This window comes from Panthera uncia (assembly GCF_023721935.1).
Source record: "Panthera uncia isolate 11264 chromosome A1 unlocalized genomic scaffold, Puncia_PCG_1.0 HiC_scaffold_17, whole genome shotgun sequence".
In the NCBI taxonomy this organism is placed as follows: Eukaryota; Metazoa; Chordata; class Mammalia; order Carnivora; family Felidae; genus Panthera; species Panthera uncia.
Genome location: NW_026057577.1, coordinates 111,213,013 through 111,230,627, shown reverse-complemented (window position 1 = coordinate 111,230,627; position 17,615 = coordinate 111,213,013). Strand labels below are relative to the sequence as shown.

General features: G+C 44.6%; 1 protein-coding gene across 2 annotated transcripts in view; it reads left to right on the top strand.

The window, feature by feature from the left end:
• The window catches only part of ARHGEF37 (Rho guanine nucleotide exchange factor 37), a 54,896-nt gene that overhangs the window by 20,524 nt on the left and 16,757 nt on the right, over positions 1-17,615 (top strand). For both annotated transcript variants that reach the window (XM_049648036.1, XM_049648035.1), the window contains exons 4-5: positions 7,365-7,512; positions 17,086-17,285. In XM_049648036.1, coding sequence (XP_049503993.1) covers positions 7,365-7,512; positions 17,086-17,285 — 348 coding nt within the window. The remainder of the gene's footprint in view (positions 1-7,364; positions 7,513-17,085; positions 17,286-17,615) is intronic.

Genomic DNA, 17,615 nt, shown 5'->3' with positions numbered 1-17,615 from the left:
TCCTAGACATGATGGGGCTTAAAAATAACAAACATCCAATTTTTAAAAAATGTGTTTATAATTATTTTTGTAAATGTTTATTTCAGAGACAGAGTGTGAGGGGGAAGGGGCAGAGAGAGGGTGGTGGGGACTGAGGATCCGAAGCACGGAGAGCCCAGTACGGGGCCCGAACTCACAAACCGCGAGATCATGACCTGAGCCGAAACCAAGAGTCAGATGCTTAGATGACTGAGCCACCCAGGCGCCCCACAAATATACAAATTTTGTAGAAATCCTACTTTCTGAGTGTTTACTAAATGCTTAGCATTGTCCTGATGTACATGTATTAACTCATTTAATCTTCACAACCACCCCGAAAGGTAGCTGCTGTCATCTCATTGTGCAGTTGAGGAAACAGAGGCACAGAGAGAGGAACTAACCTGCTCAAGGTCATTTGGCTAATGACGGAGCCGCTATTTGAATTCGGGCAGTTGGTCTCCAGAGCCAGCGCTCTCAACTACTGCCCCTAATAGCTTCAATGTAGCAGATATGGGATTAAAGCCTGTGTGTCGCGTGTTTATTCTTCCCTTGAAAATAGAGTTCCTGGGGCGCCTGGGTGGCTCAGTCGGTGAAGCGTCCGACTTCGGCTCAGGTCATGATCTCACGGTCTGTGAGTTCGAGCCCGTGAGTTCGAGCCCTGCGTCGGGCTCTGTGCTGACAGCTCGGAGCCTGGAGCCTGCTTTGGATTCTGTGTTTCTCTCTCTCTGACCCTCCCCGTTCATGCTCTGTCTCTCTCTGTCTCAAAAATAAATAAACATTAAAAAAAAAAATAAAATAAAAAATAAAATAAAAGAAAAGAAAATAGAGTTCCTTATTAAAACAGCAAAGTGAATGAGTTACTATTTCCTAAAAAAGAAGGATGAATACAAAATTAAAGAACAAGATTTTTTTTTTTTAAAGTACCTGGGAAGCTATTCTCAACTTTTATCATTTTGTCCTTGTTTCTGTTACTAATCACCACCTGCTTGAGTGGGAATCAGTATAGCCTCAGGCCAAAGACACTCTTAAGGGGCTGCAGACTCTGAGGTTAGGTTCTTCTGTTGCTATGGGCTTGAGGTTTGATGTGGTGCCTTGTTTAAGGGTCCTTGCCTGCCAGTCTCTGCCTTCCTGCTTGACTGGCAGCAAAGAGTCAGAGTCAGGATGTCACTTTGTTTCCCGACCACACCTGGTGACAACTCCATTCCCTGCCTTCCTAGTAGAGTCGCCAGATAAAATACATGTGCCCAATTAACATATCTTTTTTTTATACTTACATATTTATATATTTGAGAAAGAGGGAGAGAGAGAAAGAGAGCACACTCAAGCAAGGGGAGGGGCAGAGAGGGAGGGAGAGAGAGAATCCCATGCAGGCTCCATGCTGCCAGCACAGAGCCTGACGCAGGGCTCGAACCCATGAACCGTGAGACGACCACCCGAGCCGAAATCAAGAGTTGGGCACTCACCCGGCACCCCTACAGGTACCCAATTACATTTGAACTTCAGATAACCAGTGAGTAATTTTTTTTAGTATCAGGATGTCCCATGCAACCTTCGGGATATACTTATACCAAAAATTTATTCATTGTTTACCCGAAATTTAAATTCCACTGAAATGTATTCCTATATTTTTCCCCCTCTAATTTGGCAGTCCTGTTTCCTGACTGTAGAGTCTACACAGAATAGCCTCCTCGTCCACTGCCCATTGTGGTTAGCAAAAAAAGAGGCACAAAGAATCCATGTGGCTTTTCTTCTCTTTGGTGCATTATGTGCAGGGTCAAGACTGCCCTGGCTCCTGCCAGCTCTTTATTCCCAGTCCAGCCCCCACGCCTTGCTATGCTAGGATCGCCTTTCTCGCAATCCTGTAGCCACAGCATTTTAAGAGTTTGGGCCTCAAGCATGACTGTCTTTAACAGGCTTTTTTCCTCACAGATGACTTAGGTCCCCTGTCATTACGAACGATTCCAACACAACTCTGACGTTCCCAGGGGGCCCTCCCAGGGTGGTCTCACGACAGGACACCATGCTGTAGCTCATTGCAGTCCAATAGAAATGTCATTCCAGACACACATTTATTTCAAAACTTTTGAGAAGCTACATTTGAAAAAACTTGAAGAAGCAGGTGCAGTTACTTTTAACGATATATTTGATTTTATCCCAGTATGTCCGCAGACTAACATTTCAACATACAATCAATATAAAAATTATTCATGACATATTTTACTTTTTTTTTTTTTTGGTCCTAAGCCTTTGAAATCGGTGTCTTTTACGTTGACAGCACATCTCACTTGGGATCCTGAAATTTCAAGTGCCCAAAAGCCACATGTGGATGGTGACTGCTGTATCTGGGCAGTGCAGGTCTAACGGTTTGGAGTCTTGACTGGCAAAGCTGTGTCACCCACAAGTCCCTTCATGTCTCTGAGCCTCAGTTTTTGCCTCTTTGAAATGTGCCAGCCGCGACTCTGATTACCTAACACGTACGAGCTCTTTCATTTCACATTGTTGTTACTTGCTGATGACTATTTTTACTGTCCCCATCTTACTAAAGAAGAACCTGAGACCCAAGTGACAGGGCTTGTCAAGGCAGAACAAGAGTCCTAACTCTTGACCATCCTGCCTCCCTTTTTTTTTTTCCCTTTCTGACTGATCCTAGGTCTCGGCAGAGTATTCTTTTGATACTGGGAGGAACTTTTTCACTACTGTGACTTCTTTGCAATCTGTGACCACAGGACAAGAGGGAAAGAAGTTAAGTCTTTACTTTCCTATTCCTGGCATTGCTGCTCCTTTGGCTAGCTCTGCTTTCTGGGAGTTTGCCTTCCTCTGCCATTCAGTTACTGGAATGCCCCTGTCCTGGTCACACTGGCTCTGATACGGTTTCTTTGCTCTCAGTCACATGCCTGCCGACGCACCCAGGTTCAGGAGAATGTGGGAACCGCCCTAGATTTTAAGGCTATGCCCAGGCTGTCTCTTTGCAGGGATGATCTCTGCAGTTGGCTGATCTCCCGGCATGCAGATTCTCCCTGGCTGCAGCTTTGTGTACTCTTTCCCCTGTTCCCCCTCCTTCTGGGGGTTCTCCTGAGGGAGTTCTCTCTGGAGATTGGCTGGACCAGCATTGGAGAGGAGGACCGGTCCTGGGTGGCAGTCTCACTGTGGGCGTCTTTGCCGAGGGCTGGACCACGCTGGGCTAGGCACCAGCCCGTGTGTCCCCATGTGACCCCGTGGCGGGCTTGGTCGAGGTCAGGGGCCCAACCTGTACCTTCAGCAGACAGTAGGGTCAGCTGGGCTTCCTGTGGTCCACGGCTCCCCACCCACTTTCGTGGCTAATACATTTGTCTTCATCCTCGCCACTTCCCCCTAGATGGACAACCAAAGACTCTTGTGGGTACTTGAGGTAGCTAGCGTTCTCACAGCCATTCCTATCACCGCTTTTAACTCCTAGTTTAGTCTCAACATACTACAGCTAGTATAGATCTTTTTTTTAATGAATAGACTTTACTTTTTAGAGTACTTTCAGGTTTGCAGAAAAATTAAGTGGAACGTACAGAGAATTCTCATATAGTCCCATTCCCCCAGCCCCAGAATTTTGTAGTTTCCCTGCTCTAAAAATCTTCCTATTCATCCCTCTCCCTCCCCTCCCCCCTGGGAAAAACACTGATCTTTTTACTGTCTCCATAGTTTTGCCTTTTCCAGAGTGTCCTATGGCTGGAGTCGTGCAGTACACAGCCTTCACAGAGTGGCTCCTTTCACTTAGCAATGTGCATTTAAGCTTTCTCCTTTTCCTGTTTAGATAGCTCATTTCTTTCCTTTTTCTTTTTTTAATCACTGAATGATATTCCATTGTATGGACATAGCACAGTTTATGCATTTACTTCCTGAAGTACATTTTTAGTAACTTCCAAGTCTAGGCAGTTATAAATAAAACCGTTATAAACCTTTCTGTGCAGGGTTTTTTAAAAATCACTTTTTTATTTTTTATTAAAAAAAATTTTTTTTAACGTTTATTCATTTTTGAGAGACAGAGAGAGAGACAGAGCATGAACAGGGAAGGGGCAGAGAGAGAGGGAGACACAGAATCTGAAACAGGCTCCAGGCTCCGAGCTGTCAGCACAGAGCCCGACGCGGGGCTTGAACTCACGGACCGGGAGATCATGACCTGAGCCGAAGTTGGACGCTCAACCAACTGAGCCACCCAGGTGCCCCATTTTAAAACTCACTTTTAAACTTTTTTCTATAGTGGTAAAATACACACAGCATGAAATGTACCATTTTACGCATATTTGAGTCCAATGGCGTTAAGTACCTTCACATTGTTGTGCCACCATAAGTACTGCCCTTCTCTGGAACTACTTCCTCACCCTGAACTGAAACTCTGTACCCATCAAATAATAACCAGCCCCTGGTCACTTCTAGTTTACTTTCTGTCTCTGTGAATTTGACTACTCTAGGTAACTCACAAAAGGGGGATCCTACAATAATTTGTCCTATCGTGTTTGGCCTTCAGCATAATGTCTTCAAAATTCTTTTTAAACTTTTTAAATCTTAAAAAATGAATCTTAAAATCAGCTTAGACTTACAGAAAAGTGGCAAAAATAATGCAGAGGTCCTAAATAACCCTCGATACAGCGTCCCCTAATTTTAACATCTCAGTTACAGTACAGATGTTGAAACCAGGAAATTAACAGCATTGTAACACTATTGACTCTCCTAACCTCACTCACATTTTGACAGCATACCTATAAACGTCCTTTTTCTGGCCCGGGATCTAACCTAGGGTACCACATTTCATTTTATTGTGATGTTGCCTTAGACTTCTTTAGTCTGTCTGTCTTTTGGGACCATAACACTTCGGAAAGTCCAAGCCAGATTTATAGTATATCCCTCAATTTGAGGTTTTCAGTTGTTAAAATTAAAAAGATTTTATAGATTTTGTAAAATTTTATATATGTATCATTTATATTTTATAAATTATAAATATATTATAAACACTTTATATTTCATTCTTAAATTGAGGTTGGACATTTTTGGCAATAAGATCATGGTTAACGTCCTGTCCTTCTTAGTGGCTCAGAACAGGGGCACATGATGTTTCTATATGTTATTACTTAAAATATTGTTAATTTTGATCACATGATTGATAGAAGATAGTGTCTTCTGTGTTTTTCCTCTACAAAGTTACTAGTTTTCCCTTACAATTAGTAAATATGGAGAAAAACTTTTATATTATACAAATGTTCTATTTCATTTCAAACTTAATTTTAAGTAAGCATTAATTTTAGCATCCATCAGTGGTTCTGCCCTGCAGTAATTACTACTGGTGTTCTTGTGGTAATTTTCTATTTCCCTTATTCCTTCTACATTTATTAATGGCAATTTTTCTATAAGTACAAACTGTCCTTTCTTGCCCACTCATTTATTCAGTTATTTATATCAGTACGGGCTCTGGGACATTTACTTTATTCCACGAGTCAGAATCCAGCACCATCATGATTTTCTTGCTCAGATTATACCAGTGCTGGCCATTGAGAGCTCCTTCACATTGGCTCCTGTGTCCTTTCTGTATGCCTCCAACAATTTTTGAGTACACCCTTACTTTCGGACACCACAAGACGTTCCAGGTTCATCTTGTACTTCCCTGTCCCATCCTTGGAATCAGCCATTTCTCCTAGGAGCCCTGGTTCCCATTTTGGCAGAATGGTATTTAGACACCAAGTTCTAGGCTCTAGGTATGCTCATTGCCCCTGGGGTGTCATTACCCTCTCAACTAATAGAGCTGGGAAATATAAGTGTGTATACTAATGTGTGCATATGCACTTATCTACATTTCTTTCTATCTCTATCTTTTCTTTCTTTCTATCTATCTATCTATCTTTATATATTTAAGACCATGAGTTCGTACCGATACCTACAATTCCAGTCCATCCAGTCCATGTTCCCTCTCATCCCTACTATCCTATCCTGTTCCCTCATTCTTTCCACCCCATTCCATCCACCTGCTGCAGTAACCAACCTCATAAATTTCTGATTTAAAAATTTGGAATGCTTCACAGACTTGCCTTTTATTCTTGTGCATTAACCTTCTCCATATTATTCCAACTTTGGTATATGTCCTGCTGAAATTGAGCACTATAGTAATCTATTTAAAACAGAAAGCAGATCGCCCCTGTTCAGACCCCTCTGGTTGCTTCTTACCACCATTAGAATTAGAATAAAATCCAAACCCCTTATCCCACCTTACCTACTTACTTTGAGGCCCTCTGGGATCTGACTTGTGTTTTCTGTTTATTTTCTCTGCTTTCTGCTCTCGTTCACTCTGCTCTGGCTATTCTTCCCCCTCTTGCTCTTGCCCTTATGCCAAGTGCTCTCCTGTCTGAAGCCCTTTGGATTTTTTCCCCCTAAACCTGGATTGCTGTTCCCACCACACACTCCCAGGGCCATGTGCTTCTGGTCTCTGATAAGCATGCACATCTTCATGGAGGCCTTCCTTAAATAGCTCTCCTACTACTTTCTAATGTTTTGTTTTGATTCTTGGTAACAAGAATCAGTATAACGTCATATATTCAATGTGACGAATATAACATATTTATTTACTGTCTCTCTTCCCCACTAGAATATAAGCTCCATGAGGCAGGGGCTTTGTTTTGTTCACAGAGCTTAGAAGAGTGCCTGGCATATAGTCCATAAATAAGCAGTCGGTACATATTTGGTGAGTAAAGTTTGTGTCAGGTGTTTTTACATGTGTTATTTGATTTAATCCTCATAAAAAGACAATTGGAAGTGAATGCTATTTTTATTCCAATCTATCGGTGAAAAAATGGAGGGTCCAGGAGGTCAAGTACTTGCCCTAGGGTGTGCCCTTGGGGAAGGGTTGACCGGAGATCTGGCCCTCGTTCTCTCTGACTCCAGAGTCCATGTGTATGCTCTGCTTGCTATAGTGTGTCTTTGTAAACTGGGGGTTTGAAGTTGTACTTGCCACACACAGTAATTGTCAAGATACAGTTGTAAAGCTGTAACACGAGTGTGTTTTATGAACTGTAAAGCACTGTACAGATAGGGGAATTATTAATATCGTTGCCATAATTATACCTACCATTTATTAAGACTCACAGTGCACCAGCCTGAGCCCTGTATCACCCTGTCACTTAATCCTTCTAGCAGCCTTTTGAGCGTGAGATGAAAAAACGGAAGCTCAGGAAGAAGCGTGAACGTGCCTAAAGTGACAAAGCTGGTTAGGCCTGGCAGCCTCACTCCCGAGCCGAGGGCTTAGCTGTCTCTCTCAACACCTCCGTGTCCCAAGCAAGGGTGCGGACAGACATGCCTCTGAGGGTTTCTTGTCGCTCTTTCATCACCAGGCAACTTATTCCTGGAATTCCAAGAGGAGCTGGAGCGAGTCTATAAGGTCTACTGCGCCAGCTACGACCAGGCCTTGCTGCTGGTGGAGACCTACCGGAAGGAGCCAGAGCTGCAGCGAGAGATCCAGGGCATCATTGAGGCAGTGGTGTAAGTAGCATGACCAGTGAGCACTCGCTTCCGCTGCCATTGACTCCAAGGTCAGGAGCCGTTAAGGTCTCACCCCTCCTTGGTGCCGCTCACGCTGCTTCAGGAGTGTCTCAGTCAGGCGAGGCTGCAGAGACAAACACTCCCACCCCCCCACCCCCCCCCCCCCCCCACCCCCGCTCTTGGCGGCTTCAAACAGCAAAGGTTTCTGCCTTCCTTATGCGCCACTGCGGTTGACTTGAGGCCCTTGTTTGTGTCATCCTCACACTGGGGCCCAAGCTTGATGGGAGCCACTCTCTGGATTATTGCCAGTAACTGTGACAAAGGGAAAAGAGCTCTGAAGGGTCTAATGCTGGTAATTAAATGCTCCCGACCAGAAATGGTCTCTATCAGCTCTCGTGATCCGTGGGCCAGAACTAATCACGTGGCTTCATCCGACCACCAGGAGGCCAGGGCTTCTACCCTGCCATGTGTCCAGAGGTGGAAGAACAGAAACATGTGGCGAACAGCACTCGTGTCTACCGTAGGAAGGGCAGTGAGACGGTCGGAATTACGGGCTGTGGGACAGGATGGCAGTGGCATGAAGCTGGTTTGTATCACCCGGGAGGGCCTCTCTCCAGATAGCTGAAGACTGTCCCATGAAACAGGATCAGAACTGCCCTGGGTGGCTTCACTGCCCAGAGCTGGCCCCAGCGGGTGGAAGCTCTAGAAGGAAATATGTAGAGAACAAGTATTTTTTTTTTAATTAAAATTTTGGATGGATAGCAGTTATGGTTCAGAAACTTAAAAGCATCCACATTTAGGCAGCCAAAAATTCTTCCCAACCCTGTCCCTTCCTCTACCCAAGTCCTACTCCCAGCCCCAGCATTAAGGTAGCCACTTTGAAATTGCTTATGGATCTTTGCAAAGTTCCTATGTGCGAACACAAGCAAATACAAATATATACTATCATTTTACTGCCTTTTTAAAGAACGTTTGTATTTTTTTTCACTTACACTGTATCTTGGATAGCTTTCCATTTATTTGTTTAATTTTTTTTTTAATGTTTATTTATTTTTGAAAGACAGAGAGAGACAGAGTGCAAGTGGGAGAGCAGCAGAGAGCGAGAGGGAGACACAGAATCCGAAGCAGGCTCCAGGCTCTGAGCTGTCAGCACAGAGCCAGACGCGGGGCTCGAACTCACGAACTGTGAGATCATGACCTGAGCCAAAGTCGGATGCTTAACCAAGCGGGCCACCCAGGCGCCCCAATATCTTTCCATTTCAATACATACATGTGTGATCCTGTGAATGGCATATCCTTCACCACATGGCTGCTTCCCAGTTTATTTAACTGGTCTCTGTTTTGTTTTGTTTTTTTTTTATGTTTATTTATGTTGAGTGAGAGAGAGAGATGGAGTGAGAGAGCTCTGAGAGGGGGAAAGACAGAGAGAGAGAGAGAAAGAGAGAGAATGAATCCCAGGCAGGCTTTGCTCTGTCAGCACAGAGCCCGACATTGGGCTTGATCTCACAAACTGTGAGATCATGACCTGAGCTGAAATAAAGATTCAGACATTTAACTGACTGAGCCACCCAGGCGCCCCTAACTGGTCTCTTATTAACGGACATTGGTTTACTTCTTTTCTTTTGATGTTACAGGTAGTGTTGAGTAATTATTTATGAGCATATGTCATTTTACTCAGGTACAGGTATTTCTGTGAGGTAAATTCCAGACATGGGTTGCTAGGTCAAAGAAATTATGTATGGATAATTTTGATACTATTGCAAAATTTCCTTCTGTAGAGGCTACACCAAGTTGCATTCCCGTGACCAAGGTAGGGGTGTCTGTTTCCTCATAGCCTCACCAGACTATGTTATTAAACTTTAGAATATTTGCCTCTGAGACAGGTTACAAATGGTGTCTCAGTGTAGTTTCATGTTGCATTTGCTTCTTGTGATTAAAGTTGGTCATCCCTTTGTATATTTCCTTGCCTGGGATTGTCCTGCTTCTTTTCGGTTTTACAAAGGCTTATGTCTTCCCCAGGACAAGCTCACCAAATGGAGAGAGATGAAGGTTATTTTCTGGAAATCAGAATAGTGCAGGAGGAACAAAGGTTATTACCATTTCATCTTGCTTAGATATTCCCTTTACACCCAAGAGAAACACAGTATATAGATTTAGATCTCTCTCTCTCTCTCTTTTTTTTTTTTTTTTTTTTTGAGAGATAGAGAGCAAGCAATAGGGATGGGTAGAGAGAGAGGGAGAGAGAGAATCCCAAGCAGTCTCCACATGGTCAGCGCAGAGCCCAACGCAGCCCTCGAACTCACGGACCATGAGATCATGATCTGAGCCAGAGTCTGGAGTCGGACGCTTATCCGACTGAGCCACCCAGGCGCCTCGATTTAGGTCTTTGAAGATGATGGTATCTCATATGGAACCTCCTGCTACCTCCCCTCCTCCTCTCTCTTACCTTATGCCCTCAACCCCCCTGAAGCCTTCTTTTCAAGTACCCATGTCCTAGCCCCTCCCTGCCCCTCAAAACCTACATTCACTCCCTCCTTTGATCCATCCTTCCACGGGTCTTAACAAATTTAGGCTTTTGCAACCGTCACTAAATACATTTCAGTAGGAGAGAGGCAGATAACAGAAATGAGGGAAGCAAGGTGCCTGGTGCGAGGCAAAAGGGAGCAGCGGAGACTGAGGCCAACCAGAGCCAACAGACCCTGTGGAGAGAGCGGTTGCAGCCCACCTTCCACTGATTGTTGCTCTATCAAGTAGTTTTTGCTATATAGCAGACCATCCCAGAATGGAATGGCTTAAGACAAACATTTGTTTGGCTCACGTTGCTGCCTGTTAGCAATGTAGCCGGGCTCAGTAAACTGTTCTGCCAGCCCTGGCCGAGCACTTTCACGTGCCTGTGATCGACTGAAGCTCAGCTTTGCTGATCTTGGCGGGGCTCTGTTGTGCATCTGAGACACGTGAGCTGACTCAGCTCTGGTGGTACAGCCTCTCATCATCTGGCAGGTGGCCCAGGCTCGTTCACACGGTGGTCACAGGATAGAGAGAGGGAGAGAGCAGGAGGGAGGGAGAAGGACGGTGAGAGGGCAGGGCAGGCTAAGGCCTTTAGAGGTCTTGGCTGGGCGTTGGCATGCTGCGACAGACCCAAGGGGTGGAAAAATAGAATAGAGGAGCTTCAAGGTCATATTCAGAGGGTGTGGATACAACCACCACCACCACAACAAAGGGTGCAAACACAGAGAGTAGAATGATTACAGCCCTGTTTTACAAACCGTCAGCCTCAAATGCCATGTAGGAATGAGATCCTTTGATTTTTCCAGAGAAGTCAGAAACTTTGATATAACGTCTCCCAGGCACCAAATGCTGGCATCTAGCTCTGACATGTTAGAAGCACTGTTGGGGGGCCGTGGTTGGTACAGAGGCTGCTGTTTGTCGTGCCTTCCACACTCTGGTCTTTCCCAGCCAGGCCAGTCCAGACTTTTCTCATGGGCTCCAGTGCCACACTGCCCAGTAGCGGACCTGGCTCTGCTCCTAACTCACCTTGGTGAAGCCATTTCATGAATCAGAACCTAGTTTCCTTACTTAATGGGGGAGTAATAACTACACCTCATGGGGACTCGGACTCATTGTACCCAAGTGACACTCTATGAACCCCAGCTCTCATCCTTGTCTTGGCTATCCTTGTCCCTTGAAACCACATCATGGCTCTCAGATCTAATGGTTCCAATGCTCCTTTTTTATAACAGACATTAAATTATTATCCTGAGGGGTGCCCGGGTGGCTCAGTCCGTTGAGCATCCGACTCTTGATGTCAGCTCAGGTCATGATCCCAGGGTCGTGGGTTCGAGCCCCATGTTGGGTTCCACACTGAGCGTGGAGCCTGCTTAAGATTCTCCCTCTCCCTTTGCCCCTCCCCCCCATTAATATCCTGAAATATATTCTTGAAATCTACATATATATGCTACCTATATACAGAACTTAAAAAAAATCAATATAATGGCTCAAAATAAAAAGGAGAAGTAAAAGGAAAATAATGTCTAATAAAGTTAAATGTATTTCAGTGTGCAAATACTTGGGCACCACTACCCTAGAAAATCTAATGAAGCAATCAGATGCTGGCACCTACTTAAAATAAGTTTGGATTCAAGGAAAGGAAAGTCAGAAGCCATTCTGTATAAGAAAGAAGTATGGGAAAAGGAGAGAGCAGAGAATGTGCGTCCCCTAGAATGACAAGTAGCAACGATAGCAAATTTAACTTCCCTGTGTATGATATGAAAAAGAAGGAAACGACATAGGTGATGTAGGGATAACATCAGATCTGGGCGGGGGTCGGTGGGGGCAGTGGAAGTGAGGAAGTAATGATGTTCTTGCAGATGATCTGGGTCTTGTTTATGAAGGGTAGCATCGTAATAATTTCCAGTGTTCTGGTAAGTGACTAGATGGAGTTCAGATCTCAGTTCTTGAAATCACAGCACATTTTGAGGCATTCATTCAGTCTCTGAATGTTCAGAGGGACGTAGAAGACATAGCACTATTCTGCACAGTGTGGGACTGTCGTTGGCAGATGTCCCGCTTCCCTGGTCCCTGCCCACTAAGTGCCTGTAGCTGTCTGGTGCTCGAAGGTTTCCACAGTGCCCCTCGGGGAGAGCCTCTGGTCCAGTATTGCACCAGGGATGCCGTTCTTCCTGTCAGCATTGCTGTCTCCTCTCTCTTGAAACAATAATCCTGGCTTCTGCAGTCAAATGCTCTACCAATGAGCTATACCTGCTCTTGGCTTTCTTGTGCTTATGATCATGAGACTCTTTCCAGAGCTTAGCCAACCAGAATCCCCACACTGACCATAAGTGGTTCTTTCTCGTCCGGATAGGATGGACCATCTGATCAGATTCTTTGTGATTCCAAAATGCATGCTGTCTCCCGCCCTTTATTTGGGTGGGTGAGTGGGTGAGGTGTTCAGTTTATCCTGTCTCTTAATGCAGCTCCCACCTTGAGGGCCAAGGGGATCAAAGGCTCGCCCTTGCAGTATGCAGGAAGTTCTGCCTCTGACTGTACAGCTGTCAGCCGGGGGAGGCTGCCTTGCAGAGGCACGAAGCACTCAGAATGATGGCGGAGGCAGTTTGCAGAAGGCAGATAAACCTTCTTTGTTTTCCTTTATTGGCAATCTTGGTTTGTTTTATTTTTATTTATTTGTTTGTCTATTTTTATTTTTATTTTTATTTTAGACAGAGAGCACGTGAGCTGGGGAGGGGCAGAGGGAAAGAGAGAATCTTAAGCAGGCTCCACACTCAGGGCAGAGCCTGACGCAGGGCTCAATCCCATGACTGTGAAATCATGACCTGAGCTGACAGATGGCTCAGTCAGTGAAGTGCCCAACTTCGACTCAGGTCATGATCCCACAGTTTGTGAGTTCAAGCCCCAGGCTCTCTGCTGACAGCAGGGAGCCCACTTCAGATTTTCTGTCCCCTTCTCTCTCTGCCCCTCCCCTACTCATTTTCTCTCTCTCTCTCTCTCTGCCCCTCCCCTACTCATCCTCTCTCTCTCTCTGTCTCTCTGTCTCTGTCTCTCTCTCTCTCTCTCTGCCCCTCCCTTGCTTGTGGGCACAGGTGCATGCACTCATGCTCTCTCTTTCTCCCTGTAAATAAATAAACTTTAACAAATAAATAAATATAAAAGCAATGTATGCTTACTAAAAAAAAAAAGGAATATTTAAACAATACACAGATATATAAAGTAAAAGGTAAAAGTCCATTCCCCGTTGGTCTCACATTTCCCCATCTCTCCACCTCGTAGTTAACCTTTTCTATCCAGGTTTTCTTCTGTTCATTTAAAGACAGGCAGACAGACTTTACACGCAGAAGTCTAAGTGTTGGATGGATGGATGGATGGATGGATGGATGGATGGAAAGAAAAGTAATGAAGGAAGGAGAAATTTAAAGGGGCTCTGACTTACCTGCTTTTCTAGAACTTACTTTTTCACTTAACCACGGTCATGAATATCTTTTCACAACACTAGGAATACTTTTAGCATGTTCTTGTTAATGGCCCCACAGAGTTCCTTTCCAGGGCAGCTCAGACTGTGGTTTATTTAACCAAGCCCCTACTGATGGATATCTGGCTTGTTTCCAATTTTTTACTGCGATAAATAGAGTTGTTGGTAGCTCCCACCTTTATCTTTGCTCGCTTTAGTTGACATTTCTGTGGGCAGATATCTGGAGTAGGATCGATGGAACAAATATTTGTACATTTCACAAATTGCCAAACTGTTCTTCAAAATGATCTTACAAATGCTGCTACCACCAAGAGAATGTAAGCGGGCCTGTCTCCCCTTCCCACACCCATTTTCTTTTTCTTCCTTCCTTCCTTCTTTCCTTCCTTCCTTCCTTCCTTCCTTCCCTCCCTCCCTCCCTTTGGATTATCTTCCAGTTTTTGTTGCCTGTCTGAAAGGCTACTTAAACATTTTCTCCAGATTACCTTAGAAAAGCCATAAACATAAAAGTCTGCTGTGATTCTGTCATGACTGCTTGATAATTCTGGAGAAGAGCTGTGATCATTTCTTTGAAGACCCCCCCATCCCCTTATTTGTGGAGTGACAGCTGTCCCCAGGAGGCAGTTGGCCCTTTCCCATGGAAAGTAAGCTCAGAGGATAGAGTATTGCAAATATCTGGTGACTTTCTCCATCTCCCCTGCTCGTGGTCAGCCAAGTGCTAGGAAACCCGTGGCGAGAGCAGATGGTTAGCGTAGGCATGTCCTGACAGGTAATTCTACCCCTACCCACCCCCCCCAACCCCCTGCAGCTAATGAAGGGGCACCCACCTGCTCTGCCTATTCTTAGCCTCATGACTGATCTTTGCTGGACATTTGGTCTGGAAATATTTCCTTTGGAGGAAGAGCAAGAGGCACAGGTACCATGGAGAGGGGGGCAGAGAATGGCTGTGAGCAGCGTCTGTGAGTCTTCTTGGAGGAGGCATGCATAGACACTGAGGCTTGAAATCCTCGCGAGCTTCTTGAAAGGCAGGTCTAAAGGCTGCTGGTCACGATCAAGGGAAGACTGTTGGAACCTCTTCCCAGATGCCATTGACTTGAGCATTCTTTCTGCAAATGCCAGACATCATCAAGGAAGGGACTAGAAATGGTCATCCATTCATCAAATAGTGCATCTGGAAGGGGTCTTGACGCCAGTTGTTCATGTGTTTTGTTTTATTTTTTAGCTTTTTAGTGAAAATTTTCACACCTGTAGAAAAATGGAAGAATGTAATAAACGTATGCCACTTCCTAAAATTAACCAGTGTTAACATTTTGTTTCATCTATCTTTATACTAAACTATTTAAAGACAAATGTAGACATTATGACTTTTTACCCTTAAATACTTTAAATGCGTCCTAAACATAAAGTGCCTGTGATTTTTTTTAAATCTTTTGACTTTGATTTTTTATTTTTTTAAGTTTTATTTACCAAGTTTTTATTGACAAATTTTGTAACAGCAATAACATGAGCTTATTTTGGTAAACCTGGGTAGAATAAATATTTCATATTTAATGTTGATGACTGTAGAGATAGGCCTTTTTAAAAAATGTTTATTTATTTTTGAGAGAGGGAGGGAGGGGCAGACAGAGAGGGAGACACAGAATCTAAAGCAGGCTCCAGGCTCTGAAGTGTATGCACAGAGCCCGACGTGGGGCTTGAACTCACAAACTGTGAGATCATGACCTGAGCTGAAGTCAGATGCTTAACTGAATGAGCCACCCAGGTGCCCCAAGACAAGCCTGTTTTAACTAAACTGATAAACTAGCTTTATTACCAAATCTTGTCCCAGATCACATAAACCTGAAATTCCCTTTGGTTGTTTTTATTCTATTTTTGAGAAATTTTAAAGAAGTTTTACTTAAGTAATCTCTACACCCAACATGGAGCTGGAACTCATAACCCCAAGATCAACAGTTGCTTGCTTACCAACTGAGCCAGCCAGGCACCCCCATTTTTGAGAATTTTTATGAATACTAGGTTTATGTAAGTACTTAATTTTCTTTAAGCTGGTTAAAGAGAATTGTTTTACCAAGTAATTTTAGCAATACCTTAGAGGTAGAAAGTGCCATATATTCAAAATAGATGCAACGTACATAAATATACAGACAGATCCGGAGATTTTGTTGTTATTAGTATTTGTGAAGAAGGTTTTTGAGATTTGTATTTGTCCTTGGAAGAAATCTTGAGGATGAGGTCTAGAGTTTGGGCAAGCGAGTCTTTTTAGCAGTTCATTTTTAAAAAGTATTTATTTCTTGATTGATTGATTTGATTTGATTTTTTTAAATATAGTTCATTGCCAAGTTAGCTAACATACAGTGTATACAGTGTGCTCTTGACTTCAGAGATCGATTCCCGTGATTCATAGCTTACATACAACACCCGGTGCTCATCCCAAGAACTGCCCTCCTCAATGCCCATCACCCATTTTCCCCAAGTTTTATTTTTTTTGAATTTTCATTTATTTATTTTGAGAGAGAGTGTGTGCATGTGCACAAGCAGGGTTGGGGCAGAAAGAGAGAGAGTCCCAAGCAGGCTCCCCACTGTCAGCGTGGAGCTCAACGAGGGCTCAGATTCACAAACTGTGAGATCATGAGTTGAGCCGAAATCAAGAGTCAGATGCCTAACCAAATGAGCCCCCCAGGCGCCCCTACAACTTTTGATTTAAAAATTGTTTTAAATGTTTTATTTATTTTTGAGAGAGAGAGAGAGAGACAGAGTACTGGTGGGGGAGGTGCAGAGAGAGAGGGAGACACAGAAAACTTTTGATTTTTAAAGCAACAGAACCATTTTAATGAATGAAATATAAAATGGATGTCCCGCATACGGAGTTGTGCTTGAGACATTGCCAAGTGGACGTGTCAAGCAGGCAGTTGACTGTGTGAGTCTGGAGCTCTGGACAGAAGCTGGAAATGGAGATCTGGGTTTGGGATGTGCTTAAAGCCACAGGCCAAGAAAATGGCCCATGGAGAAGGAGAAGCAGGACAATGGGCATCTATGGGGCCAAAAGAAGAAACTGTTTTAAGAGCAAGGAGCAGGGGCGCCTGGGTGGCTCAGTCGGTTAAGCGACCGACTTCAGCTCAGGTCATGATCTCACGGTTCGTGAGTTAGAGCCCCTCGTTGGGCTCTGTGCTGACAGCTCGGAGCCTGGAGCCCATTTCTGATTCTGTGTCTCCCTCTCTCTCTCTGCCCCTCCCCCGCTCACGCTCTGTCTCTCTCTCCTTCAAAAATTAATAAACATTTAAAAAATTAAGAGCAGGGAGCAGTGAGCTGTGTCTGCTGCTGAGAGGCCAAGGAAGCTGAGGACAAAGAACTAACCGTTGCATTTAGTACAGATGGGGACTCAGGGCCCAGAAAGAGGTACAGAGAGAAGTAGCACTGCCTATCTAACATCTAGACCTCACGTGTTACAGATGAGGAAACCGAGGGCCATGGAAGGAGGGTGACTTACCTGAGAGCCCACGGCGAGTTAAACGGCAGCTCTGGGACCAGAGCCCAGTCCTCCTGGTGCCCGAAAGGGTGGGCTTTACCTACCTAACGCCAGCCTTCTCCCCCAGGCCACAAGCTGGGCCCTCAGGCCTCAGTTTCTTACTGGTAATCCCTCTGCAGAGGATTACCAAGTACCCATTGCTGCTGCAGAAAATCCTGGAGAACACAGATCCTGATGCCAGTGCCTACCCTGTACTTCAGAGGGCTGCCTCTGCCCTCCAAGACGTGAACACCAACATCAATGAGTACAAGAGGCGCAAGGAAGTGGGTAAGGACTGGGGAGATTTAGGGGCTGTTATCAATGAGAATGCTTCCAGATCCAAACCTCATCTCAGACTGTCTTCATTAATAAAGGGAATGTAGCAGCTCACGTAACCACAAGTCCAGAGATAATATGGGCTTTTGGTAGGGTTTAATCAGGGGGCTGGCTCCATTTCCCATAATTCTCTTATCTCCGGTCTTTACTGTGTGTCAGCATCATCTTCAGGCTGGCCTCCCTCATGATAGTAGGTCCAAGACTCACATCTGCACAGCAAAGCCTCTAGGAGAAGACAGGGCCTTTCTCCCCTTAGTCATAAAATTAAATTGGAGCTTCATG